The following is a 27,811-nucleotide window of genomic DNA, read 5'->3' as shown; positions in this document are numbered from 1 at the left end:
GTGAAGTTTTTTTTTAATTTTAACTATAAATTTTTATTATATTGACACATGCTTACCGATTAAGTGTCAAATTTTGTTATGTTATGTTATGTTATATGTTATGCATCGTGTGGCCCCCCAGTTACAGTTTCGCACCGTGTAGTACTCCAGATGCACCCACCTTGTAATCTTGTGAAGTAACCTTGAACCTAGTGATCGCCTCCTCTTCTTATAGACACCTTGGCCGGCCATCGGCGGGAACGCGCGTTTGAAATGTTTACAAATCAACCAACAAGAAATTTCTTGTAAACCGCCATGCGGTACGGCTTGTGTTTTTGTGAATGATTTTGCTGTGTTTTTGTGCCTCTTAAAATGCCTCCAAATATCGTAGCTTCCATTATCGAGCTTGGCCAGAAGCGTAAAAACGAAGACTTAAAGGAGATGTTGGAGAAAATGAAATCAAGCTATGTAAGTACCGCCGACCGCCGACCGCCGGAGACTTTTAGTGGCAACTGATTGGGTGCTACTTTTCCTATTGCAGCTCATCGATCTGGTCGTCTCGAATCTGCAAACCATCGACGGTTATACGCTTTGGCACTACACGCTGCTCGGGCTGGCATACTCGGGCGAGTCTCGGGAAAAGCGCTTCCAACTGATCCTGGCCGTCCTGCGGCACATGAACTCGGTGGAACTGTCAACGAAGCAGGCTTTCGATCTGATCGCTCGACTGCTGACCGACCTGCCGACACTTTCGCCAGAGCAGCTCGTGGAAATTTGCGAACTGTGTATCGAATCGGTTCGGGGATCCGATGATTCGAAATGTCTAAGCTGGAAGTATCTATTGCCCCAAACGTTGGCCCAGCTGTCTGGCAGTGTCGGAAGGTTCAACGCAAACGGATTGCTGCTGACCGGAGCCAGTTATCGGCAAAAGTTGTTGGAGGAGCTGTTCAAAATGAAACTACAAACGACCATTCTTACACCGATGTGTGCAATGTTCCGGGATTTGAACCTCTCCCGCGAAGAAGCGTCCACGTTCCTGACGAAAGTATCCGACTGCATCCGACAGGTTGAACCGCTCGAGCTTCCACCGCTAGCCTTTCAGCTGTTTCACGTGTGCCTCAAACATCCGGTTCTGCTGATAGTACCACTGATGGCCCTGCAGAAGTATTTCCATAAGAATTACTACAAAAAGGTGCTGTCGAATGCCAACAGCGACACGACCGATTTCGATAGCATTGGTAAGAGAATCTTCCCGGGCAGTCCCTTGAGCCCTTGACTGATTGTAATTCTCGTTTTCACGGAAGATCGATACTCGGACAGTGAGCTACGTCAGGCCGAAGAAACCATCCTGTACCACCTGTCGAACATCACCGAGTTTCGGCTGGACGAGACGCAGATCGTGGCGATGTACAAACCGTTTCAGAACAACCCGGAGAAACTGCTGACGCCGTTTCTGGTTGGTTCGCTGCTGGCGATGAGCCGCGTCAACCAACTGCCCGATACGACCGATGTCGTGTCGTCACCGATAATGGCGTTTCTGATCAAGCTGATCACGATCAGTGAGCGAGATCGCGAGCTGTGTGCCACGTCGGCGTGGTGCCGGGGCCGGATTGAATCGTCCGTGAGCTTCTCGGTGCAGGACCTGTTTTCGGTGCTAACGAAAAACAGCCAGGAAGGCAAGGAGGTGGTCACACCGGGTGTTATACACTTTGCATTTGCCCTTCTGCTGGCGAAGAAGCAACCGAAGCTGCACGAAATTGCGATTGATTTCTTTAAAGAGTTCCTCAAACAGAGGTTCATTTTCGGAAATGGCATCATAGCAAAGCTGAAAAAATTCCTCTTTGCCGACCTGGAAGAGACACAGTTCAACCTTTGCCTGACCACACTCAGCCTGACCAACACGTTCACGGTTTCGGAATGCACTTCGACGATACAGTTCATATTGGACTATTTGCTTTTGGTGCGGAACTGGGCCGATTGAGCTTGAGCTTGAGCTTTTGAGTGTAATATTTTTGTTTCCTATTTCTTCACCTCTCGTTAGATAAACGGAACGTATGCTATGCGCTTTATGGCATTTATATTTCCACTGCTCCACCGGTCGCACACCATCCGCGATCGCTTCATCAAGGTGCTTCGGGATGCCATGTACAATGGGTAACGTACGCATATTTACGCACCTCTGTTGAAATACCTTCATGTGCCATTACCCTAACGGTGACCGATTTTCGTCGACAGAGAAATTTCCACACGAATAATGGGCGTGTTTGGGTTCTGTTCGCTGTTGAAGCAGCTGAAAAACAGTAACTCGCGCCGCTCGATCATGGCTAACGGTGGTGGTAGCTTCACGCAGATCACGATCTCCGGAATGTCACTTTTATCGCAAGCTGCCTATGGTTCCGCTAACAATCCTAACTTTCACTTCGATATGCCGACGCTGGAAATTATGGGAATACTGCGAAAGTATGCTCTCGGACCGGTGGTCGTGGGTTTAGAACGCTGAATAAAGATTGCCGTTTCGCGTTTCTCTCTCGGCAGGTGTTTCACGCAAACCGTCGAAGTCCGGCAGATGCTCTACGAAGCCTTGGGACGTGCGGTTGAGTACAACACAATGCTACTACCACATGCGCTCCAGTTTATCGATTGGCATTTCGAAAGCTACTTCGGCGAGAATCCGAGCGAATCGTTTGGTATTGAGTTCGACAAGTGTGTTCGCTATCGACACGACATCGAGCACGATGAGCACGCGTCGGACCTGGCGCGACCGATCGTCGTGTACGATCATATCGGACGCTTGACAGCATTCATGGTACACTGTGTCGTGCTGTGCGATCAGCACGATGTCCAGCACGACACGACGGCGATTAAAAGCACGTTACAGCTGATTGTGGAACGTGTCGATACCATTACCGTGGACAAGCTGGGCATTGTGGGCACGTTGGATTCGCGGGGAGTTGTAATTGCTACACAATATTTGAATGTGATCGAGGCCGCGATGGCATACTGTGCGTGGAAAACGACGGCCAATAATGGCCTGTTAAGGGATCTTTTCCGGTTGTTCAAACATCATCAGCAGTGCGCCGAAAAGTTCAAGGTAAAAACTGATCGTAACCATTATTCGAACGTTACGAAGATCACACTTTTGTTGGTTGGTTTCAGAAAATGGAACCGAAACGGGGAACCAACAAAAAGCAAACGACAGATACGACGATGAATTCCACCATCGTTTCTGCGAAAACGGGCATATCATTTAAACCGGAAAACATCTGGGATGCCGCTACCGTGGAACGGCTCCTGCGGATAATGCTGGAGTAAGTTGTAGAAACGAGGAAACTGTTTCAGTTATTTGCTATACGAGAACTTTCGTTTGTTTTAGCAACTCCACGAGCCACGGAAAGGAAGAGGACCTCGACACATTGCGCTCCAGTCGAGAGTTTCAACAGTATTTGCTGAAGGTTGCGGGTCAGACGATGGAATCACTGCGCTCCCTGCCGGATTACTGGCAAGCGAGCCACAGTAAGCGCACCTTCAGCCACTTGTGTGAGATCACCAAACTAGTTTATGATCGATGCGTCCGAAAGACAACGGAACTGCTAGCCAGTGGTGGAATGTTGGTGTCTCAAGCGGCCGTCGAGTGCTTCCGTCAGGCTTTGATAACCTCACAGGAGCTGTACGAGAGAAAATTCAACGACTTTCTTCAACTTATATGTAAGCAAAGAGCCGGAAGGAGAGGGAGAATCAGATCTGAATGCTTTTCTAATGCCATGACATAAACTTATTGCGCTCCAAAAGGTTGCACCATTGGATTGTCCTTCAAGAAGGACCTTCTAACGAATCTGCAAACCATCATCGATCAATACTTTGCTGGAGAAGATTCGGCCCCGGGTTCGGTGGCAGAGAAAATCATCGTCGGCCTGTTTCAGTGCCTTGAGCTGCTCTATAAATCTCCCGTCATGGATCAGCACCTTCTGACGCTGGCCTACGATTGGTTGCAGCAATTCTGCATCAACACGAAGCTGAAAACGAAACCCCTTGCCATCGTTCACCGCATTCTGTTCGATCTTCGGATGCGCACACAAACTGGGGCCTACTTCGATTCGGTGGCGATGCGGCTCGAGCTTAAATTTGGCCAAATAACGACGGAGGAAGTGTCTCCACTGTTTTGTCTCAAATCGATCACTTCCGGTACGGTGGAACAAACGTTTCTCCATCTGTGTGCCGTCGTGCGGCAGCAGCTGGAAGAGATTGAACATTTGATCCTGCGGATCAACAGTTTGATGGCCCGATTGAAGGTTTTCGGCCTCCATGATACCGATGAAAGTAAGTTCGAATGGGACCAGTCTCTAGTCTCGCTCTAGGTTAACGCCTGCCTATCCTTCGTAGCGACTCAAATGCTGAAATCAATGGAACGATCAATCTGCTCCCAGTTGGTGCACATCCTAACGATTCTCACGCATCTTTGCAACATGCATTTGCCACTCGGTTCGACGATGGACACGTTGATAAAACTACTCCTCGCGATGTACGCGTGTCTTGCCAACCTGAGTCGTCACTTTCTTGCTTGCCATGCGATCGTACCCGTGTCGTACGAAGTTACGAAGTAAGCGCAATCGGATGCCCTAGCGTTGTGCCGGTTCTTTTCATGCTTCTGTTTGCTGTCTTTTAGATTTAACCTGGTGGTGAAGGCTTCAAAACCGCTCGCGGCGAAAATCTACGATCTCATTCCGTTCATCGAGGAAAACGTTCTCGGCCAGGACGAGGGTGAAGAGCCGGCCAGTTCGGCGAAAGCAAAATCGAACCGCGACAAGGTGCTTCGCCAGACGAAACTGATTCCCAAGCTGGTGTTTCGAATCGAGTCGTTCAACAAGATCGTCACGCAGGTGAGCAGGAAAACGAAAAAGGACCTCACGTGTCTGCTGCACCTGGGCACGGTGCGAGACTTTCGAATCAAAACGTCCGCCTTGATGGAAGCGATCGAGAAGAGCGTGTCGGATGGTGTGGCCGACGATTTTCCTGCGGAGGACGCAGAACTGGAACCACAGTTGGATCCGGAAGAGGATGACCCGGAACTGGAGTCCACCATCGACCGTTTGACTTGCTCTAATCGATCGGAAGTTATCCGTGAGCCACCCGTTAGCGCGACAGTGAGTGCGGAAGCGTTGGCGTTGAAGAATCTGGCCCGATTGAACGAACGCACGCGTAAGGCGGCCAAGAAGCGTGCGATCGAAACGGTGGACGAAGGCGCGTTGCCTAAGAAGCAGAAAACCGCGAAAAGTAGGGCTGGTGCTACTGTGAAGATCAACAAGCGGGCCCTGCAGGAGGCAAACGAGGCAGCGAACGGTGCTGAGCCGGGGCCAGAAGCCGCTCCGGCGAAAGGAGCCTTGACGCGAACGCGCACCCTGGGGGTATCGAGACGGAGTGCTAGAAAAAGTGAAACATGACTTACTGGAGGCATTTAAAATGATCTTATTCCGATATTAAATAGCCATTTAGCCACACGATTGACATTTGTTTGGAAATTGAAATTTTGAAGAGGATTAAGCGGAACGGACCGCAAGATTTATGGTGCGAGTGTGAAGATCGCTTACAAAAATAAAATAGAAGCCGTTTGTGAAGCGAAATTTGACTCAAATGTCTTGTCAATCTGGCGTGCGTGCCGTGTCACGCGACATGCTGCCCTGTAGCGTGACGAAAGCGTGAAATGCACGCAACGCTCAGACAAACAACAAACAAAAATCGTTTGACGTTTTGCGTAACACAATTACACATTTTCTACACGATCCGTAGGAATGGGCAGTGTGATAAGCTAAAAATGCCCAACTGGAGGCTAGCTGGTGAGTCGTGAATATCCGATCCGAGGCAGTGAAGGGCTTATGTATATCGCAGATCGTTCGCTATAGGTACCTTTCAGCAACCAATTCTTCGTGGTATTCTTCCGCGTACCGTACGGCAACAACGATGGACCAACCAGCAACAAAGGGTAATTTAGTGCCCAAGAGCTATCGTTTCATCCTGCTAACGGGTTTGTTCCTTGCAGCGCCACAACCAATCGCAAACGCGCCACGCCCTGCTCGATCTGCGTCGCAAAGCGATCCCGGTCGATCGGCAGCGCCAGGTGTTGTACGAGTTGGTGGAGAAGTTTGAAAAACACCCGCAGGAGAAGGCGTTCGCGATCGAGGAGGGTGCGATCGAGCTGCTGAAAGAGCTACGGTACTCGACGGATCCGGCCATTACGGAGCACGCGAAGCTGGGGCTGGCGCTGCTCGGCTACGTGCCGCCGTTGCCGAGCGACGGCATCCGCATCCTGAGCATCGACGGTGGCGGTATCCGTGGCATTATCGTGATGGAACTGCTGCGTAAACTGGAGCGACTGACCAATCGGAGAATTTTCGAACTTTTCGATCTGGTTTGCGGCGTGTCGACCGGGGCCATATTGGTGTGTGCGTTGGGTGAGCTGATGTCGATTTGAAAGCCTATCGGCGATCGTGGTCTAACGAATGGATTGCCGTTTTAGCGTCGGAGAAAAGTCTTACCCTCACCGAGGGTATCCACCTGTACAAGAAGCTAGCGTACAACGTGTTTCACCGTCCGTCGACCTTCGACAAACTGTCCGGAGCATCGCGGCTGGTCGCTTCGCACGCGTACTATGACATCGAGCTGTGGGAAACGCTGCTCAAGCGCCACATCGGCTACCGACGGATGATCGACACGGTGATGCTGCCGAACATACCGAAGGTGGGATCCGACGGGGGTAAAAACGGCCACCATCTGCCGGCCAGAGTTGCATTTTAAAAGGGCCTCTTTCTGCATTTTCAGTGCTGTTGCGTATCGACGACGGTTTGCGATGAGTACATCGATGCGCACGTGTTCCGGAACTACACCTTCCCGCGGAACGTACAGTCCGTGTACGCCGGATGTCATACGGCGCGCCTGTGGGAGGTGGTCCGTGCGTCGTCGGCCGCTCCTGCGTACTTTGGAGATTTTCCCCTGAACGGTCAGCTGCACCAAGACGGAGGTATTCTGTACAACAATCCGACGACGGTCGCCATTCACGAGGCGAAATGTCTCTGGCCAAACGAGCGCATCCAGTGCGTGGTCTCGTTCGGTACGGGCCGCACACGCAGCAAATCGAACGACGGCCAGAAGATCATCAGCCAAGGCATACTCGACCAGGCGGCCCTGTCCAGCTCGTGGAAAACGAAGTTCTTGCGCATTCTCGACTCGGCCACCGATACCGAGGCGACGCACACGGTGCTGAGTGATTTGCTGCCTCCCGGGCGCTACTTTCGCTTCAATCCGTATCTGACCGAGTTCCTGTCGATGGTTGAGGTGCGACAGGATAAGATTGCGCAGCTCGAGCAGGACACGGCCGCGTACTACGCAAGAAACGAGGACAAATTCGAGCAGGTGGCCGATCTGTTGCTGAAGGAGCGTTCGATGGCACGCAAAGCGTACGACGTCGTGCGGAACGTGATCTATCCTTAGAAGGGACGAGATTAAGGCGCGATTCCAAAGAATTCTCACTTTAGTATTACCTCCACCTGAGGGCTGTTCGTATTTCGAATACAACAGTCGGATGTAAAAAGCGTAGCTTTAAATGTTCCTCTGTACCTATAGGTTCTCTCGCTGGAACATACCTCAAAGCGTGTTTTAGTTTCAGAACATTTTGTTTTTAATTTGTTTGACTGCTGCTTCAAGAAAGGATATTATGTTAGTGATTTTAGAGTTGAATAAATGTCTCATAGGTTGAGTATTGACGATCTGAAACCGGAAACCGGTTTGGTGGTTCTGCTTTCAGTGAGATTCTCTCAAACCGAACTTGTGCCATCCACTCCCAGTGAACTCTGCATTCGGCCTTTCAGTTACTGTGGCATTTCAAACAATAATTTTTCCAATCACCTGGCCATGCTATGGAAATGTGAGCATATTGGAGCAACACTTGCAAAGCACCGAGCACCGGAAACACCGCAGCCGAAGAACGCTGGCCAAAAGAATCGCAGTAAAAATATCGTTCTAAGTCCGTTCGCTCGCGCTCCCCGCGAGAGAGAGAGAGCCGCAGAGAGGGAAAATGGAGTTTTTCCCGACATAGATGGCCGATTTATTTTAAGGCCGCCGATCGTGGAGGTGCCGATCACTATCCGTGTGTGTCGTACCGGTCGGTGGCCAGTCTGTTCCCGACGTTGGCCGCAATCGTTACTGTGATCTCTGCCGTTCCGAGTTTTACAGATCTAGATTTCTCCCCGCGATCGTTCAACGCATACGGTCGAAGTCTTTGGCGACGCGTCGATCGGCGTTCTAAATTATGAAGTAAATCTCCTTCTTTCGGGATTCGGAGTTCAATTTCGTGTGTTTAAAGTTGGTGGAGGGCAAATAACCGTTTGCCACGATGAGCAACATGCAACCGGAAGAGTACGAGAACACGGGCTGGCTGTCGTACTTTAGCCGCCACAAGACCACGTACACGGCGGCCGATATTCACAAGATCAGCAATGAGCTGAACAACTTGCGCAAAAACCTGACCGCCACGCACTACGCTTACGGGGAGCTGAGCAGCGAGCTGAAGGCCCTCCGGAGTTTGCAGGAACAGCAGCGGGTGGCGGACGAGTACGAGCAGCGCGTCCAGAGCAAAGCGGGTGCCATCCCGAAGGCGATCGAGAAGCGGCTCAAGGATCAGGCGGACGAGATTAAGGGCCTCAAGGGTGAGCTGACCGGCTGCCGGAATGAGCTAACGAAGCAGCTCACCGCCCTGAAGGTGACCTGCAGCGAATTGGGCAAGGTGGCCAAAACGAAGTCGAAAGGTGCCGAAGGGTCCGCCTTTGGTGGTGTACTCGAAAGTCGTATCATCGCCGCTGAACTCCAGATCGATCAGCTGGCGCGCAGCCATCAGGAGCGTCTCGGGGCACTCGAGACGAAAGTGTGCACACTGGAGCGCTGCAACGGGGTCACCGGTGACCGTCTTAGTGGCGGAGACGCTCCGATGTACGACGAGCGACTTAAGGGGCTGGAGAGCGATTTCACACGCAAACTGCAAGACCTTACCGATCTGGTGGTGGAATTGCAACGGAAGCTGGCCCAGAGCGAGGCGAAGCAGGTGGAGATGCTCCAGAAGCTGACCGTCGCCCAGGGATCGCTGTACCAGCAGCTGGAGGCCCGGTACGACGAGCAGTGTGGCAAACTGCGTGAGTTGCAGGTCCGGCTCAGCCATGTTGGCCACCGGGATGATATCGACTCGACGTTCGTCTGAGGGGCCGCGGGGAGCCGCCATTCTTATGTTTACGTTGTAGTAAAATGTCAGGTAAGCGCAACATGTCCTCCCGTGCGTGGCCGGTGGGGATTGATTTATGGTGCCGGCCGATGAGCAACCGGATCGGGCCGCACGCAGCCTACTATTTATACAACGCCCCCAAAGCACCGGATTTGAAATGTTGTTGCGACAAGAAACATGGAACCGGGTGTCCGGGTGTCCGGGTGTTCAGTGTTTATGGTCGTCTCCGGGCAGTTAGTCGTAAACCTATATTAACCACGTACGGTGTCGGTTCTAATTTACGGCGGGTTTTGTTGCGTTAGATTTTTCCGTTTGACGAAGAAACGACACTGGGGAGCGTTTGAAATCCCGCTGACAGGTCGAGGCTAACTGGAAAGATTAATGGCCGATCGGTGGCGCACATTGATCGGACGCAGAAAGGTTTAGTCCAGTTTCAATAAAGCGTGCTTAAATTGCGATCAATTTGCACAAAATGACCTTTTCAACAGAACGTTTGAAACCCTAGGTCAAACGCTTCGTGGTTCATTTAGTAGAATCGCCTTTTAAACGATCGCCTAACGAGGCAAATTATGTGCCTAATGAAACATAATCGGTTGCCGAAAGAAAAAAAGAACAGTAAAGAGAAACATCTGCAAAACAAACACTGCGATCGTCTCGTTTCGTCTCCGGTGGCAGATGGAAAAACAAGCGGTTAGCTGTCGGTACAGATTTTCCGCCGCTCCGGGCGGGCGGTGCTGGGACGTTAGCCAAACAAATCATCTCGGAACGCCCTCGCGCCCACAAGTGATCGATGGTGATCTACTGCTGCTGTCCAACAAAACAGTTGATCACCTAACGGACTACACGTGCACGGGGCCAGGGCCCTTTCCGGCGTTGCTGTCACGATGCCACGTTCGGGTACTTCTTTTTTAAATTATCGGTTGCCTAGGCTCGATTTGGCCCCGGTGTTTTGATGGTTTGCTGTCACAATAGACAACGGCCATGCGTAACTTCGGTACGCTTCGCGCCCGGCGAGATGAGAATTGATGGATTGGAATCGAATTTCACGATTTGTTTCTGCGTTTTCGAGGCGCAAAATCTGAGGAGCGCCTGACCGAAGCAACCCGGCGCGCCGACCGAATGCCCGTACACGCACGACGCATATTTTCGTTAATTTTCCGACGCTATTTTCCTCGACGTTCCCCGACACGAGTCGTGTCGTTTGTCGTGTGATAAATCGACTTACAGGCCGCCGATGCTGTTGGCCGGCACTTGGTGTGAGTCTCCTTTCATTTTACACCATTTCCACCACCGTTGTTGATGTTGACCATTAGCGGGTCGAAGGTTTAGTCGCTGTTCCTCGCATCCCCCACGGTCTGGTGTGGCCGCTGAACGGGATTCTTTCGACTTTCGGTCCCCCCTGCCACTACAGCAGGACTCGGTGACCGCATTTTCTCGCCCATTCCGACGCAAATACTTGTGTGGCCATTAAGCAGGCGAAGCGTGAACGCGAAGCTATCTACGGAGAGAAACGGATGGGATTGGATGAAAAAAGTGAAGCTACGCTGACAAGTAAATATTTTTACGGTGTACAAGCCGCTGATTACGTAGAAATTTATGTCCCTCTCGTGCCGTTCGGCTAATAGATGGGGCTAGTGGGCTAATCCTCGGGCCGAGCGGATAACGAAATTTCTTGATTTTTTGTGAAATACTGCAAAAAGTAGAGCACACTCAACACGCAGATCGCAATTTACTCCCGAATCAGTAGAAAAGAAATATTCATAACAAATCTCCACCTCGTATCCGTCCCGATCTGTACAACGTGCTGTCGTTCATCCGGTCGGTCAGCTGCCGAAAACCGGTCACGGTCTCCGGCGGGAGCGAATGATTTAATTGAGCGAATAAAACATGGCGCTCCGGTCCCGATCCGATGAATCTTGGACACACGCGCTCCCGGTCGGCTATTTATGAGCGCATTCCCTGGCACTTTCCACGTCCGGTGGTGGCACGGAAGCGGAGTGTGATGATCCAATTTGCCATCCAATGTCGATCTCGGTTGGCAGGCTGGCTGGCTGGCCGGCGCATCATGGTTGGTCTATCTGCACCACCACCGGAAGTTTTGCAACCGTAAGTGGCGGCGATTCAGGGCCGTGGCCGAGTTCAGCGGTAGTATCTCATGTGGCGGGCAGGAAAAATGAATTACGGCGCAATGCGTCTGGCTGGTGAGTGATGTGGGGGACCTTGGGAGACAGACAGGGACTTCAGTGGGGTTTCACAATTTGAAGTGCGCGACAGTAAATCACACGCCAATGAGGCTTCTGTACTTTCGACGGACGCTATCTTTTGAAATAGATTTAACCAAATCTCAGGGCATTTTCAGTACGAGTTTAGTAAGTTCAGTGTAAGAGATGTAAGCATAACGTTTTCGAGTAACTCCCGAACAGACGCGAGTTCATTGGAAACCCTGAGCCCCTGCATGATAAATAAACTTCGGTCGGTCCAACTTCTTTCCCTTGCACGCGTTCCATTTTTAAAGTATGGCCATTTTTCTGGTTGAAAATTTCTAGTGAAGACCGCGATGCTCGGTGTACGAATGTAAAATAAACAAACAAAAGTTTGCTTCGCACTTCTGAAGCAATGGTAAATGGGTCATAATTTCAGGCAGCAAAAAGCCACTCCATTCGATTCTTCTGAATGTTAGCGGGGCGGCTCCAAATTGAAACACAAACAGTGCAAGATTAGAAAGAGAGTTTGGAAAAGTGTATCCGGACGTAGCATACATTTCATGCACGTTGCCAAGGTAGGGAGCGGTCGGTTCGGTTGGCCGCACTATGTTTCGGTTGCGTTGAACCGTATCATTGTTTTTGCACTACCGCAAACGCTTGCCAAACTTTATTTATAGGCCAAAGAGCGTTCCATTCCGGCGGGGTCTCTCGGGTGTCTGGCCTAGGACCTCCGCCGCTTTGGCAGTGATTTGTTCGCCTGCGGTTCGCCTTGCCCCTGCCGTACCGTTTAGGTGTTACATTTGGCACATCGTTAGTCCGGTGTGTGTGTTGTGAGGTTTGGCATGTTTTTGGCCTTTCCGTGCCCGTTCGGACGTGCCCCTTCACAAAGGTTAAACACAAATTGGAGTACGGAGCCTTCGTTAATTTTGCATTTTAATTTACAAACTCACAATGCAACGAATGTCTATATTCGAAAATAAGTGCTGTGCCACAAATGATTTATTTAAATGAGTGATCCACTTTTTTATCGTTCGTTGAGTAACCGAACAAATGTAACTCACGATCAGTAGGGCAGACGATCGTTTCGAACTAAATTTATGTACACATGCTCGCCCATCGGTGATATAATCGAAACATTTAATACCCAACTTGGCATGCAGAGACCGCTGCCCGCGAACGATAAGTGCGGATCGCTTGGGGATTAAGTTATGACCGCTTCGGCCAACGCGGTGCGCCGGCTTCCCTCTACATCTCATGCTCTTGCAATCACCGATGTTGTTGTTTTGCTTTTTGGACTTTCGATTCGGAAGTGTCCACTTCAATTATGTACCCATCTGCAGCGACCAAAAAAACCTGTCCTAAGTGCAAGAGCTCTGGCGGAGCGGAGGGATAGTGGTACGTGTTTTGAAAATGTCATTGCAACTATCGGTTTACGATACACACCACTGCGCGACCGATCGGCCGGTGAACCGAACCGAGCGATTGCACGCACGCTGCATACCAAATGAAACACATTTTGTGGACAAAGTGAGTAGAAAATAAACGAAAGAGAAAGACGATCAGAGTGTGGAGCAGCGGACTATCTGGACAAGAATCAAAATGTTCACCGTTTAATTACAGTTACTTGACAAAAAGTGTGTCACTTGTCGCTGTTGATCGACAGAGTAAAACCTAAAAGTTTCCACTTATTAACGTTTAGCTGAAAGGCCTATCAAGCTCGTCTTTGTTGGGGCTCTTACTATTTAACAGTTTTGAGGTCCCTCATGTTAACAACAAGTGACTTATTGTTACAGCCATGCGTGGCACTGTAGCTGGCGCCCAGACAACCCACCCGTGGCCTCATCTGACGTGCTTACCGAATGAACTTGCATTCGCTTCCGGTGTTTTGACGCAATGCGCCGGGCGAGCGCGAGCGGCGGCAACAGTTTTTGGACATTTTCCACATGCAAAATCATGCTTCGTCCGTTCCCCGTGCGGGCCAGTAGTTGTGTGGGCCGTAATGTGTGTAGCCCCACTGTTCAAATTGGCGCCGTGGTAAAACTGGCGCGTCTTTAAAACTAGCTCGCCGCTGGCTTCTCCAGTCAGTTGGTGGTGCGTTGTCAATTTGGAGTAAATCATCGTTGAGCGACGGGCATTGAGTGACGATAACGGCAACTTGTTACCAATAATGGCGCTGAAAGTGAGTTTTCAAGTAAAATAAGTTTAGTGAGATTGCTGTGAATGGAATTATCAGTGTAATTCGGCGTTTGTCGTGGAGATAACAGATTACATCTGAAGGACTATAACTATTGTAGTAAACACGCAAAAAACTTCTCAAGTGTTCTGTTTTGTTGACTCTAAAACTTTAAGTGCGCTACGATGGCGAAGGAGGATCAGACTAATTTCGTAGAATCTGTCACTCACCAGGCGCCTCCATTGAAAACGCAGATCAGAATGTTGATCAGAACGCCAATTGGAAGACTTCATGTTTTAAGCTTTCTAATTAGGGGTTTGTGTGATGTTTTTTTCTTCCTCATAGGTACTATTAATTCTAGCGTTAATGGCCACCGTATTCCCGAATCTTCATCCGACCAGGGCTAGTGATTTGGAAAGGTAATTACGTGCTTCGGTCTTAGTTTAAGGAATATTTACGATCGGCTTAACGAGAACTTAATGCACTTAATTTAACACGTCTCAAGCGTATTGAGCTCAGCAGCTTAACAGTTCGTAAATCATTCTCTCGTCCCTGTCAGTTCCCCACCCCGCGGGTCTGATTTAGTCTACTTCGGAAGCAAGATCGAGCCGCTTGCTTTCCGTCTCCGGTATTGACGTATTGGCCCGGGTTGATGACTAACAATTTTCAACTTTTCGTGGCCTTGAAGTCCAGGTCGTCTCGGCATTAATATGATATCATAAGCCGATCACGAAGCATCCGATTAACGCATCAACACTTTTCCTTTTTTGCTTTTGCTGGACCGCGCCTGAAAGCAAACATCCCGAGCGGCCAGTGTGTGTAACGCTAAACATCTGCCAAAACAAAAATCGAGCGATCTGATTTCCTTGCGTCCATTTGGATGCGCGAGCGCGCGCGCCACCACCCTTCTGGTGCTTCGCGTAAACAGTCTGCCGGCCGTGGTCGTGCCGATTAGTTGGCAATCAGCGCAATCTGACAAACGAAAGCCGTCCGTGCCGCACGGTTCGGGCCAATAAAAAACCGGGTTGCCACAACAATGTACGGCTTCAAAAACGCGTCGGCCTATCAATGCTTTCATCCGTAAATTACGATCTATGATTTGGGGTGCGCAATAGCGAGGAAACCCCGAGCAATAATGTTCCAGTACCGTCTGCGACTTCAATTGGCCACACTTTGGCATCGTGCCGTTTCCATCGGGCTGCAAAATGGTAGGCATTATCGTCCATTTTCGCCGTTCAAGCGAAGCCATTAGCGCTGCTCGAGTTCGATAAACATTCGTGGCTAATGGGACCCAAATGGGGTTAGGTTTCTGTCTTGCTCTGTTCGATTTATCCATTACCCGGTTCCATTAAACACAATGTTTCAGACGATTTTTGTAATAAACTGTCATTCAAAATTTTTTTTTACTAACTGCTTCACCCAACAAGCTTATGCTTATGTTACCAAACAAATCCAGCCTCGAGTGGGGGCTTAAAGATAATTTTAAACGTAAACAACGTACTTTATCACACCACCATAAAGAGCAGTTCACTTCAAACCCAGTAAACAAGCTCCCTTCCGTCTCCCTTCCGGAAAGAGGTCTTGGGACTGAACTGACGATTGAGCCAAACGTGTACCATCTACCTAGATACCGAGGTTACTCATCCGATGTTTCGTTTCACTTGCAGCTTTTCTTCCGACAGCCTTGCTCATCATGCTGCCGACCTAGTCCACCATCATCCGGAGTCACTGCTGCACAGCCTTGGAACCACCGCGGATCATCATTTACATCACCACGATCTGCACCACGATCTGCATCATGATCTGTCCCATAACTTGCATCACGATCTGCATCATGATTTGTCCCATAACTTGCACCATGATCTGACAACCCATAATTTGCACCATGATCTGACCCATAACTTGCATCACGGTCTGCATCACGATTTGCATCACGACTTGCATCACGATGTGCATCATGTGCATCACGATCACGTAGTCGTGGCGGCGCCACAGCCGACCGGATTCTGGAAGAAGCGGTTCCAGTGGAAGCCCCGCTGGGTGAAGTCCTGGCAGGAGAAGAAGGTATACGTTGGCGTGTGGAAGCGTGTTTGGGGACCGGTGCAGGTGACCGAGTGGGTGCCCATTCCGAAGCCGCCACCGGGGTGGAGCAAACATCACTAGAGTCTGGCAGACCGTGCGAAAACTCGTGTATTAGGTTAAGGAGTCTATTGCTAGTACTGTGAACGTTGTTAACAGAAAGGAAAGCATACAAAACCTGTTGAAAGTTCAGCACAATTTAAATAAACCAGAGAAGGAAGCATTTTCTTACTCACACTAACATTTCGGTGTTTTAACGGAACAAGTGATCCTATAATAACTGGCCAACCATCAAGATACCTCTCTCCGCTTCGTGCATTTTCAACAGGGAAGCGCAATGTTTGGCAATCCGCGCAAATACAACTCATACATCAATTAAGATCTGCAATTAGAGAAGGGTATTCCGCAGCAACGCTCCGAACCTCACACGGGTTCCTTGACGTTTGCTAAAATTACGCTACACTCGACCGAGGAGCGTGAGAGCCGGTGCGAGTAGTTTTCTAATGATCCATCTACCATGAACCGTATTTACGCCACGGTCCGCGGAATAGCTGCTGCAACGAATCGCGCTGCTGCGGATCGCGGCAAATTGCTTCGTTCTGGATTTCGGATCGCACAGCAGTGCGAGGTACTTGACGTTGATTTATAAACGTGTAATGTCGGGTGGGAAAATGTTTGCGCTCATCCGGGTCATTATCGACGATAATGAAGATTGGTTGCATATTCCACAATAACTCCGCGGGACATGTTTACGGCAGAAACGGGATTCCTAGAGCCGCTCCTTGTTGTACACAGTCTGGTGGTGGGAAAGTGTGGCACACCACCGATCGTTTCGTGAGTTTTCTTTCGTCCGATGCCAAGTAATGGGTGGTCTTGAACTGTTTTATGTGTTTGTAGACTTTTTATGTTTGTTCTTTTACCCTCCTTTCGATTCACCTCTTGTTTTTCATCTCTCCAGGAACGGGCAGTGCCGTTTTGTACAGCGCTTTTGTCCTCTATCTCCAGAGCTAACAAAACATCTTACAAATTGCTGATTTTGGTTTTCACTGATATCCACGGTAGGTGTCTGACAACAGTTGGTGCTCTCTCTCGCTCGATCTTGGAATCCCTGTCGAAGCTTGTTGACCAAATATTGGATCGATTACACGATCGATTAACACTCACATACACACATACGCAGCTAAGGGCCGTGATCACCATGAAGCACAACGATCATTACAAACCAACCACAACCATCGGGAAAGCGTGACACGATCAATACACCAAACAACTTCTTGATAGATGCCCATTACAGTAAAGACATTGAACGCATGCAAATGGCGCACAAGGACCAGACGTTGATCAATCAACTGGAGGTTCGTTGGAATAACGAGCCACTATTGTTTTCCCGATTCCAGACCAGAGCCCATTTTGTTCCCTCAAGAAAACTGTGTGCCATTTGTAGACCCAAATTTGGTGGGATCCCAAAAATGCATATCTTACATTTGCAATCATCATTAGTAAACGTTTCCACATCATTTCACGTCCTGTCACTCGATAATATTCGTGTAACCTATTTGGTTTTTGGTTTGTTGTGTCGGAGCATAGTCCTGCAGGAAAAGTCCCGTTAAAACGGCCCTGTACCAAAGTGTGTTCCGCTGGCGCGCGGTTGTTTCTCTACTACAATTTTGTGTTCTAGCGGGGTTTCGCTAAACGGATAGGAAACAGGACATAATTTTCGTTCTAGTGGTCTCACTTACACAAACAATAAAAATACTACCCATTCTAAGAGGCTAATACATATTGTGTTCCCCTGACCACCCTTGATGGAGCGACGGAGAAAATGTCCTTCTTCATCCCTCCACAGCTGCCGATCTGACGTTAGACATTGATCTGCTATTTGCGGGGCAAGCCGGACTGTTTCTGGAGGGACACAGCACGGCCGCGCGGTGAGCCGATCGCTTAGCGTTAAGATGTGCAATGCACGGCGGGTACATTGATCGACGACAACCACGAAGGAGCGTGAGAGGAGCGAGAGATCGCGATCGGTGGCTGCTTGTGCCTGTTTTGCTGCCGATGGTGGGGCCGATTCCGATGGATGGTCCGTCGTGTGGTCCGTTGCTTCGCGCTGACCAACGAGCAACGAGCAGCAGTGTTTAATCGGTCGAGATCGAAAGGTCATAAATCAGGAAATCTATGAAATAGATGAGAAAGCTGAGCGCGTTAATTATGAACCCTCGCAATCCGTTTCGGTGGCAGGGAATGTGGCGTGTGTCGGTCGTATGGTGGTGGTGGGTACATGGTGTGCCGTAGCGTCGGATCGGTTAGTTTGTGTTTTGTTGTTCACGCGTAGAAGGTGTGCGCGCGGGCGGGTGGTTTTGGTGACGAACAAATTGTGGTTGGTTGAGTTGCACGGGAAAGATGCAAGATTGGTGAGCAAACAACGGAAAGGGGTGCATGTAAGAATCCAAAATGGAGAAAAACCAAAGACAAACAACACAACAAGAGAAGAGAAGAAAAATAAACGGAAAGAGAGAAAGAGAGTGGCGCATTAGATGGGACGCGAAGTGTGGTGGTGGCGAAGGACGGTGGACGGTGGCGCTCGTTACCTCATTGTGTCCTCTTTGTAGTCGTCCGGGATGACGAACAGATCGGGCGAGATATCGTTCCGAAACTCGAACTTCTGGAACGTGATCTTGGCCGAAACGGTCGGCAGGATGGGGATGTCGATTTTGACCGGAAACCCGCTCGGCAGCTTCAGCGTGACAAACTCGCGCAGCTTGCTAAAGTGCTTGAACGGCGCTATCACCTCCAGCACGTTCAGCAGCATGTCGATGCTCAGTGGAAAGTCTTTGCTCTGCAAAACGACGGCGAAAGCGAACAAGATTAGATTTAAAAAGCACATCCGGGGACCATTTGACTTTGCCCACCATGACTTACCATAGCTACGGTTGCTTTAAAATTCTTACTCGATTCCTTATAAACTAGGTCCCGTCCCAGGTTCGGGTATTGACCGGTGTCGGCGGCAATGTACTCCTCCCAGGTGGTGCCACTGGTCACTGGAGGCTGCAGCGAGGCGCGTCGATAGATTTCCCCGTTCTGGTCGACCGCCTGTGTCTGACCGCCGCCCTTGGTGAGTGACTCCATTAGGGCTTTGTTTTTCTGCAGATCATCGCGCGAAAGGTGCTCCCGCCGTTTACGCTGCTCGAGCGTCAGACCGTTGATCGTGTACAGATCACTGTCGTACTGACCGGCCACCGTTTCGCGGCGATCCTCGCGAAAGATCCAGCCCGATTGTGCTTTCGTAAAGCTAATGCCCTTCGTCGACATCTGCGCCGCGAGGATATCGCTGGACATCAGAATGTCGACCTCGTCCTCGATCTCCAGCTCCGTTTCTTCGTGGCGTACGTGCTGATAGCAGCGGCACTCGTTGTCGAGCGCCGTCAGCGAGTCTTTCGGTGGATTTTCACCCCGGAAGATGAATGAAATGTCCCCGCGCTCCCAGCGCATATCGGAGAAGTCGACAAGCGTGGTGTCGAGCCGGATCGAACAGCCAGATTTGTGGATTTTGCACACATCCGAGGGCAGGATGCGTGATATTAGTGGGACCCACGAGTGAAAGTCCCACTTGAGCTCCATGTAGAAGTCACCCATTTGGTTGAGGGCTTTCACCAGATTCGGTCGCCGTTGCTCCATCTGCTCGCGTGCCTGTTGCTTCAGTTTGCGAAGCAACGAGCTGACTATAGGAAGCAATAAAGCGGAACTTGTTTAGGATGGTGCGGCGAGGGGTGCCGTGGGGATAGAACTTACTTATCTGCCGATCTCCGTAGGAGATGGCCTCTGCCAGAGGGGACCATCCTTGAGTGTTTTTTACTTTAACCGGTGCTCCGTGTGCCAGCAAGAGGAAGGTACATTCTGAAACGAAATAATGGTATCCATTAGTATCCTTCGAAGGCCCTACTGACATTGTTCAAGGAGGAGCACTAATAATAAACCTCATTTCCCGCCTCTTGTCCCTCGAGCAATGCGAGGATTATGCCGAAGATTGAAAGCTTACTTTAATCTTCTCATTTCAGAGTAGACTAACTTCGGGGATTGCCAGTGGTTCGATGTGGAAAACCAAGTGAGCCGATCAGAAAACGCCGCCGCGGCGGATGTGATTTTATTGGTTGTCTTTCGATTCGTCCATTCGTCAACACAAGCGAAACGAAAATGCTGCGCTCGAATTCCGTCGGAGCATCGCTTCAAAAAGGATACGGTTACGCTTCCTTTCGTGGTACAACATTCGAGCCCCGTTGCGTGACTATAAATAAACCGCCTCGCATCGCAAGGGCAGCGTAGCACGGATACGGTCCCGGAGGTGAGCGGAGACATTCATTCTAGCACGAGAACAATGAGCGAGGACACGCGCTTCGCGTAATCGATAAAACGGAACAGGTGGAAAAAGTGAGTGGCTTTGGCAAGTTACGGCACTGGTCGCAAGGATCCCGGCTGGGTCGTTTGTCCCATCGGTAACCTTCTCGGGACAAACGTTCTGGATGGTTTGTGAAAGACATTTTAAAACGTATGAAAGGGACGCCAAGGAATTGCAAATCAAGGTTACTACGATGGCAGCATGTTGCGGATCGGAGTTTACTCGTTGCAGTACCGAGGGTAATTACGGAGACGCGAGCGGGAAGTCTTTGTTTATTGAATCGAAGCATTCACAGGCTGATTCGTGGCAAACAGGATACCGAAGGACGGAGAGGATTAATAAGTGATTGAAAGAGAAAATAACAGAGCTTTCGGTCGGGTGATGGCTATGATCAGATTGCTATCGAAGTGTCTGACCGTCGGAACGACTGAATTTATGAGAAATTCACTCATACCGTTGCCTTCCCACACGATACCAAAGCATTGATTAAACGACCCATATTATATCAAAGCCAGCCATCAGTGAAGGTGCCGTATTGTGACACAACCCTAGGCGGACTTACTAATAAAACCCAGTCATCCCCCGAAGGTTCGTTTCGCGAACTGCGGTCACTGATTCACTGCAAAAGGAAGCACCGTAACGCTGACTGAGCGTCGTCACGCGGAGCTTATCGTAAATGGTGCCAATATCTGCACCACGTTTGGCGATAACATTTCGATGGCCCAAGGGAAATACACAAAAAGTTCATTAGAAATCGATTCGATGGAAATTACTTGTTTGCATAGCGTGTAAATTGTGTGCTGAGTCAGGCCAGCCCACATCGCCCCTGCTATGCTGGGCTAGATAAGAACCGATAACGCCCTTTATCAGTGGGTTTACCAATGTGACTTTTTCGCGCTTCTCGTGGCGGCATTGTTCCCTGAGGTGCGCCAGATAGCGGTAGTGCGCGCAAACAAGGATGTCCTCGTCGCACCAACTGTATGGTGACATGATTGGATGTGCTACTTGAAATTATCTGTATGATATCTGTGTATGAAATTTATATGGTACTCAAAGTGGGCTGGCGTGTAGTGCAATCTCTACGCCCGGATCTCGGCCGGCTCGCCAATTTCACTTTTCACCTCACTTGGCGCCCATTTATCACTCTCGTCTTTAATTGCAAGATAAAACTATCACTCGAATTCGAACGGTTGCCACGAGCCACTGGTTTGTTGAATAATTATTTGCACTTTTCTTTGGGAGGCGAGCACCACAAAACAAAACGTATAATAATATGCTGACCCAACCGAAGATGCTCGTTGCAATGACCCCAGACATGGTCAGATTATGAACCGTTTCCCAGCCAATGTTACCTTTTCGTCCCAGCATAACAGCCAGGTGCAGAGGTGTGTTGCCTAAAAAGAAACATACAAAAAAAGGGCTTCGTTAGGGTTTGGTATTATTTGACATGCTTTACATATAAAACACAACTTAAGCGATTTGGTACGCCAAACTGCTGAACGCTGCAAATTCATCCAATTGGTGGTTTTTGCAATAATAATGGATGGACGCTTAGAGGCAACTTTCGGACAAGCTTACTGCGATAGCATTTTTCGCACCACTCGCCATGGATAATGAAGCGAAAACTGAACATCGAGGAGCGCAACACACCGGGGAGTGCAAATAATCGATGCATGAAACACGGTCTGCGGCTGCAGGCAGCCGCGAAAAGGGTTCCGTGGACAGAAAAGAAAAAGGGTACACAAATTTTGCTGATTCCATCGTCTGAACGGGGTGTCCGGTGCCCAGGAGGACTCAGAAGTGGTGGCCACTGCGCACTTACCATGTTTGTCTTTTTCAGCGATTTCGTGGGTCCGCAGCAGCAACGATAGCTTACGGGTATCACCGTTGAAAACGCACTCATGAAGCGGATACGATGCCGTCATCGATTCAATAGACCGAAAGCATTTTACTCAACAAATCCCGATGCAGCGAACCGAAGGAGCACGTCTTTCTCTGGCGTTTCCTGGTTCCCGGTAGCGAGTGCACTGCAAACATGTACGTGTCGATGCACTATTTAGTTTCTTCTACAGTCACGTGTATGCGAGACACTTTTATACATGAGGTTTATAGAGCGATTGAGTAAATTAAAAACACTTTATCCGGCAAGACTCGAAGATCGTGTTGCAGGATTACTGCTGGACGACTCATTTACAATTCCAACCACTAATGCAGAACTCTGTGGTACCACCAAATAATTTACGAATTATGAACCTTCTAGCGGCGTACTGCTCGCGGGACGCACAGCGAAACTAAACAACAAATTTAAGCCTTTGACAAATTTCTACATCTTTTTTTTCTGGTGCGGGAACGCGGAATCCGCACGAACCGGTACGTTCTACCGGTACCGGTTCGCTGACAACTGACAGTTGCCCTGCGGCAACGTTACAAAAAAAGGGGAATTTACGATTTCCCTTTTTTGTGTGGCACGATTTTCAAATATCCGTTTGAATCGTTTTGAAATTTGAACATCATCAATAAAATATAGCAAACACCACTTGACTTGACTACCAAATAAGTTTATTTTTCTTCTTTTACATCTGACAATATATCCTTATACAATGTAAGTAGAATTTTCTGCGTGTTTTACTGCCTGTGTGTGTCTGTTTTTCTTCTCTCCGCTCGCACCATCGTTTGTCGATGTGTGTTGGTTTTCACTTTGCAATCATTTGAATTCCTTCTCTGAATAGTTAGCATAGTAAGTTTACGGTTGACGTTTTTCGTGTCCTTTTGCTTCTTGCTGTTTGTTAGTTAAGTAGTTGTATTTAAGAGTGTTTTTGCGGGGCTAGGTAGTAGGTAGGTAGTGATAGTAAGTAGTTGATTTGCATTTACTTCCCAACCAATATCTAGACACTGCGGCCACCGTTTACTGTTTTGGTTGCAAAAATGCGCTTTCGGTATTTCTGTGACTCCTGTCCATGCCGTGTCCTATCTTATTACTATTTTATTGGGTTCTTTCATATGTGGTGGTGTGTGGTGCATGTACATGGCCGTGACATCGACTGTTGGTTTATCGGCAAAACAAAAACCATATTTTCCATGTTCTGTAACCGAAGTGTGTGGTCTGATTGAAAACCGGACTAAACTTACGTCGCTTCGTGTTTCGTTTCTACAGCTAATAGTTACTTTTCACCATGTTTTTATTTTTGTCTCCCTTCTCAAAATGCTGTGCAAAATCACAAATAAATAAAACTTTCGCTCCCTTCGGCAATAAATGCATTTTCGATTGCTCAAAATAACGTTGTAGTAGGACAGGGACACCAAACGGCCTCATGCGATGTCCGGAGTTTTAATCAACAAATCAAAAATACGCTTAGGGCAAAATGTTGACAGGGCCCACCTCGGCGAGCAAATCGAACAAAACCGTAAATGTTGGCAACTGAAACGGGAACTTGCGGTCCGTTTAAATAGCGCGAGTGTTGCTAGTGTTACTAATTAGTAGGAACTCTTTTTACCATTTTCGTTTGTGCTTCAGTACACACGGGGCTCTGGGCCGTGTCCGGTCGGTGTCATCAACGACATCGTTGGGCCACCGCTTCGATGCACCCAACATGATGGCCCCGAGCAACACAGCCTCCGCTCGGTGGAGATAGGAACTGTGGATCGCCACTGTGCATAAGTGGCCAAGATGTGCAGGCTCGAGCTGCCTCGTCTTGAGGCTCGAAACCGGAGGTCGCGGAACTTTGAAACAATTCGAACGACAGTCTGCAAGAGGATACGGTACTCTGCTTACATTAGCTTAGTCCCTCCCGATTGCCACCCGAACTGCTAGGCAAAGTTCAATGCCCTCGAACGATCTCTGCCACAGGGGATCGAGTGCAGCGAGCCTGGTCCTGCTCTCAGCTTTAATGCACATTAATTTAGAAATTAATCACGCACTGGGCTCAACTAACTGGGGCCACTGGGGATAGCATAAACTCAACAAAGAGAACAAAAAAGAAAACGAAACAACAGAAAACAAACGTCCCTTGGGTACCGATCGTTTCTTCTCTCTGTGATCGAGTAACGGCCAAGGGAACAGGAACTTTGTAGTAGGATTTTCGATTCTTATTTTCATTAAATGCTCAGACCCGTTCAGGCACTGCACTGTTTTGATCAAACGGAAAGCCACCAGGAAAACGAAGAGGATTAGGACCATTTCTGTCTGGAGGTTTGTGGTTGGAAGGAAGTGCAGTGGTGTGTGTGTGTGTGTCTTGTTTTGTTTGGCAAGTGGAACCACCGGTCGACAGAAAGTCTTCTTCCACTTCCGTTTCTAAAAATCTTTCACTTTTCAATGCGAGGAAAGTTGTAATCGTTCATGATATGTCGAGTCCTTCTCTTCATCGTGTCGGGTCGGCTTTACGCGTGTTGCGAGCTTGAATTTAGTGGTTTGTTTTTCTTTTTGGGGGATTTTTGAATCAATTTCTGTTGCCGGTTTTCACTTTCTTATCTTTCGGAACAAAATAGTGTTTCCTTTCGTATTCTTTCGTAACCATTCGAAACATTCCGCCCACTTTCAATTTGACTTCCCTTATCTATTATTGTTATTCTTTGCGAGTATCATTTTCCTTCATCTTTTATAACTTGTTTCGAAACTGTCCAACGGTTGTTTGCTGTGCTGGATTTGGGGGGTTTTTGTGTAATAAAATATTTTTGTCTCTTTCCATTCAGATTGGCTCATTTTGGAGTGCATCGTTGAGTGTGGTTAGTGTGAAAGTTGTCCCCGAGTGTTGGGGAAACGAAACAATTCGTTACACTTACGCCTCGGTCACTGTTTGGCTTCGTGCTAGTAAATGTTGGCCATTCGAATTTAGTGCACGCGAACGTCAGTACGCTACGAACCGCTTGCCCCGGGCGCTTGCTGGTAAAGGTTTGTGAAAGTTCATAGTATTGTTTGGAGTTTTCCATCGTGATAGTTTAATACATTGCACCATACATTCTCCCGGCTAGGACCGTGGGTTCCAGCATCTCCGGTCTTCTTATTCATACCACAAACGTCGCCTAGCTTATGCTTTCTACAAACTAACGGTTTGACTCATAATTATTAAAATTGTCTAACCCAAACGAAACGCGACCATTCATACGTGTTTTGGTTAGTAGTTTGGTAGTAGTAGTGCAGTATGTCATGCGTGCGTATTTAATGCAAATTGTCGCAAACCCGCCAACCCAGCGACGGTCCTAGCGGACGCCTCCGGGCCAGCGGGGATACATTTTAGGAACTTTTTTCATTAGTAGTGCTTTTTCTCGACTTACCCTCGACTTAATTTTATTCTGTTTCAGCGGATCGTCATGTCTAATCTTAGCATATAGTCAGTATAATCATATCGTAATCGATCAGTTGCTGCATTCTACGTGCGCCAATGTTTATCGCGTTCTTCTAATCACCAATAATCGTAAGCAGTTAGCAATATACAGTGGACGGTGCAAACTTGAATCATCGCTTCTGTCGACTTCAGAAGAGAGGCTTGAAGTTAGGCACCAACCCGCCGCAACCGAAACCGGACAATCGCTTCCTCGCAATATTGATGTTTGTGTTTCCTCATCAGCAAATCGTCCCTTCCCGGTTGGGCTGGTCCTTCCGATTCTTCATCAAAGATCCTCGCCAGATCCTGCCATTGGTAGCTCGTAAAACTAATACATAAATTATTACATTGCACATTGGAGGGGGGGTTTGTCTTTTTTACATACAATAGCACAACTGCCTCGGTTGCCCATCAAGAAAATTCATTGTAATGTTCAACTTTCATCTAGAATACTTATCGTTTTTTTGGGTAGCTTACGCTTTATGTATTATGTGTTTTTTTTTGGTTTCTTTTCTTTTTCGATTTTATAAAATACTCCTCTAGGTATAGGTAAGCCGTAACTTCGTACAGGTTAAGAGTATCATCGTAAATATCATTGTCATTCACAGTCTCGCAGGAACCGCAGGTAGTGGATAATTCCGATGTTCCGGTCCGGTTCAAGCGATCCTGGCGATCGGGGTGCAATGTGTCGAAAATCTCCCGCATCAAATGGTTTCCAGCGTGGCCCGGGGGTGAGCGTTCGGTTCTCACGAAATGGTGTCCTTGTTTTGTGACGTACGTACAGCGTCGAGTGTGTGGAGAAATGAAAAGAAACTTACTACCTTCTCTGTCGGTTGGAGCGTGTCGCCTTCGAAAGTTTCGTTACTGTTTGGACATTCGTTTTGTCATTTTTTTTGTTAAACGGTGCGTTCCCTCCTGGAGACGGAGTGAAGCACCAAATCATCTGGCACGTTTTTGTTACATACACGCACACACACACAGTATTTCGCTCTTCGATCTGTAGCATCAGATTAACGGTTTACGGCTTCGTCTCAACGTAAAACTCAATTTGCTTTATACAATTATTCGTTATGCTTTCGTTTTCATCATCACTTACAGCGGTACAAATTATTAGTAATAGAATTCTAGATCTCCACTCTGAACTTCCGGAGCGGGATCAAGCGAGGTGCAAAACTGGTCTGTCTGTCGGCGACGGCACGGCGCACCTTCCGGCTTCTTTCAGGGCGGTCAGCGGTCAGGTCTCGTCATCTCCGACTGCCAGCCCATCATCGTCATCAATGCACGACTTTAGCTTAGCAAACACCGGTCCTAAACCGCACCCGGAACGTAGGTTCCGTTCGCCGGACAGTCCGGATACCAGCTCGTTGGTTCCGTTAGCGAAGAAACGCTGCTTCCGGTTACGATTTAGTTACCGAGTGTTTCCGCCACCGAGTGGTGCAAACCACCACCACCACGGCAGAGCACGGAGAAGAGATACCGATCCTTCAACGACCGCTCCTCAACTCGGCGCCGTTGGTGCCAAAACCGTGCGCCACAGACAAACGGTCAGTCTCTAGTAACTTTACATTTGTTTTCATGTTTTTTGTGTGTGTGTTTTTTTTTCTCTCTCCCACATTTTGGTTGGGCGTTTTTGGATTTTTCTCTTCCACCAGCTCGTTTTTCTTTTTTGTGTTTCTGCCGCACTTCCCCAAAACATCGAACATCCTGGTTGGGATAAATTCATGCGCCTAAATAGTACAATTATTACACTCTCGTTTATAACGTATATTTTTATCTATGTTTCATTTCATTTTTTCTTTATTTTAGAGTAGGAACTTAATTGTTGCATTTCTTCTGTGTCTGTGTATATTTTCTTCATGCTTGCCGTTGTTTGTTTCATGTTGTTTGCTTGTTTCGTCTTCAGCTTTTCTGCCTCGACTCTTTCGCTCGGCCACTCGATTGGCATGTCTGTTTTCTCCTGCTTCTGATGGCCATAAGCCATAAAGTTTTTTTCTTACTTTTGCTTCCACCCATCGTTAGCTGTGCGTCTTGTGGCACCGTATCGTTTGTGTGATCGTGTCAGTACTCCGTCTCTTACATTGAGCCACGTTTCGGGAGGTGATTTTCATGGGTCGCCAGCAGAAGCGGACAACACTCCGCGGTGTGCCATTGCGTTGCGTTCGTTGATGTTTGATTCTGGGCCGAAGTTCTTCGCTCTTCATCGTGACAGCTTTCGTCAATCGGTAAACTGTTGGTACAATCACTAAATGTGCGTGCCACTTCCCATGGTTCGTTGCAAACATAGTAAAGTGGCGGGAATAAACCATCAAAATACGACGGTGCTTGCCATTTCTGAAAAAAGGCAAAAGTTAAAAAAAAACGCAATTATTACATAAGAAACCAGTCCATCAGAAAACGAAC

At 48.5% G+C, this 27,811-nt stretch overlaps 4 protein-coding genes across 4 annotated transcripts; 3 read left to right on the top strand and 1 right to left on the bottom strand.

Moving 5' to 3' along the window:
• Window positions 1-351: 351 nt before the first annotated feature.
• On the top strand, window positions 352-5,442 carry LOC128273230 (Fanconi anemia group I protein). The gene is made up of 11 exons (XM_053011164.1): window positions 352-447; window positions 521-1,217; window positions 1,284-1,939; window positions 2,021-2,133; window positions 2,215-2,439; window positions 2,515-3,070; window positions 3,136-3,287; window positions 3,353-3,684; window positions 3,769-4,296; window positions 4,360-4,576; window positions 4,643-5,442. Exons 1-11 carry the CDS (start codon window positions 352-354, stop codon window positions 5,415-5,417), a joined length of 4,347 nt encoding a protein of 1,448 aa, XP_052867124.1. The 3' UTR covers window positions 5,418-5,442.
• Window positions 5,443-5,720: 278 nt separating this feature from the next.
• Window positions 5,721-7,761, top strand: LOC128271983 (calcium-independent phospholipase A2-gamma-like). The gene is made up of 5 exons (XM_053009686.1): window positions 5,721-5,810; window positions 5,877-5,956; window positions 6,014-6,425; window positions 6,491-6,711; window positions 6,793-7,761. Exons 1-5 carry the CDS (start codon window positions 5,789-5,791, stop codon window positions 7,459-7,461), a joined length of 1,404 nt encoding a protein of 467 aa, XP_052865646.1. The 5' UTR covers window positions 5,721-5,788; the 3' UTR covers window positions 7,462-7,761.
• A 463-nt stretch (window positions 7,762-8,224) lies between these two features.
• On the top strand, window positions 8,225-14,021 carry LOC128273240 (uncharacterized). The gene is made up of 2 exons (XM_053011175.1): window positions 8,225-9,271; window positions 13,964-14,021. Exon 1 carries the CDS (start codon window positions 8,363-8,365, stop codon window positions 9,218-9,220), a length of 858 nt encoding a protein of 285 aa, XP_052867135.1. The 5' UTR covers window positions 8,225-8,362; the 3' UTR covers window positions 9,221-9,271; window positions 13,964-14,021.
• A 2,575-nt stretch (window positions 14,022-16,596) lies between these two features.
• On the bottom strand, window positions 16,597-22,366 carry LOC128275149 (ankyrin repeat domain-containing protein 13C). Its single transcript, XM_053013554.1, has 6 exons — window positions 21,913-22,366; window positions 21,443-21,484; window positions 19,487-19,591; window positions 18,617-19,416; window positions 18,286-18,533; window positions 16,597-17,870 (listed from the first exon to the last, which is right to left on the bottom strand). Exons 1-6 carry the CDS (start codon window positions 22,013-22,015, stop codon window positions 17,855-17,857), a joined length of 1,314 nt encoding a protein of 437 aa, XP_052869514.1. The 5' UTR covers window positions 22,016-22,366; the 3' UTR covers window positions 16,597-17,854.
• Between the last annotated feature and the right edge of the window lie 5,445 nt (window positions 22,367-27,811).

Source organism: Anopheles cruzii, chromosome 3, assembly GCF_943734635.1.
Source record: "Anopheles cruzii chromosome 3, idAnoCruzAS_RS32_06, whole genome shotgun sequence".
Taxonomy (NCBI): Eukaryota; Metazoa; Arthropoda; class Insecta; order Diptera; family Culicidae; genus Anopheles; species Anopheles cruzii.
The sequence above is the reverse complement of the archived record's forward strand: the minus strand, read 5'-3'. Positions and strand labels throughout refer to the sequence as shown.

Excerpts from the sequence above, each read along its gene's own strand:
- LOC128273230 (XM_053011164.1), top strand. The coding sequence starts at position 352 with ATGCCTCCAAATATCGTAGCTTCCATTATCGAGCTTGGCCAGAAGCGT. Across the intron at positions 2,134-2,214 it reads CGGGATGCCATGTACAATGG|AGAAATTTCCACACGAATAA; the intron begins GTAACGTACGCA and ends TTTCGTCGACAG. Across the intron at positions 2,440-2,514 it reads ATTATGGGAATACTGCGAAA|GTGTTTCACGCAAACCGTCG; the intron begins GTATGCTCTCGG and ends CTCTCTCGGCAG.
- LOC128271983 (XM_053009686.1), top strand. The coding sequence starts at position 5,789 with ATGCCCAACTGGAGGCTAGCTG. Across the intron at positions 6,426-6,490 it reads CATATTGGTGTGTGCGTTGG|CGTCGGAGAAAAGTCTTACC; the intron begins GTGAGCTGATGT and ends TTGCCGTTTTAG. Across the intron at positions 6,712-6,792 it reads TGCTGCCGAACATACCGAAG|TGCTGTTGCGTATCGACGAC; the intron begins GTGGGATCCGAC and ends CTGCATTTTCAG.
- LOC128273240 (XM_053011175.1), top strand. The coding sequence starts at position 8,363 with ATGAGCAACATGCAACCGGAAGAGTACGAGAACACGGGCTGGCTGTCG.
- LOC128275149 (XM_053013554.1), bottom strand. The coding sequence starts at position 22,015 with ATGACGGCATCGTATCCGCTTCATGAGTGCGTTTTCAACGGTGATACC. Across the intron at positions 19,592-21,442 it reads TGTTATGCTGGGACGAAAAG|AATGTACCTTCCTCTTGCTG; the intron begins GTAACATTGGCT and ends ATTTCGTTTCAG. Across the intron at positions 19,417-19,486 it reads CTACGGAGATCGGCAGATAA|TCAGCTCGTTGCTTCGCAAA; the intron begins GTAAGTTCTATC and ends TGCTTCCTATAG.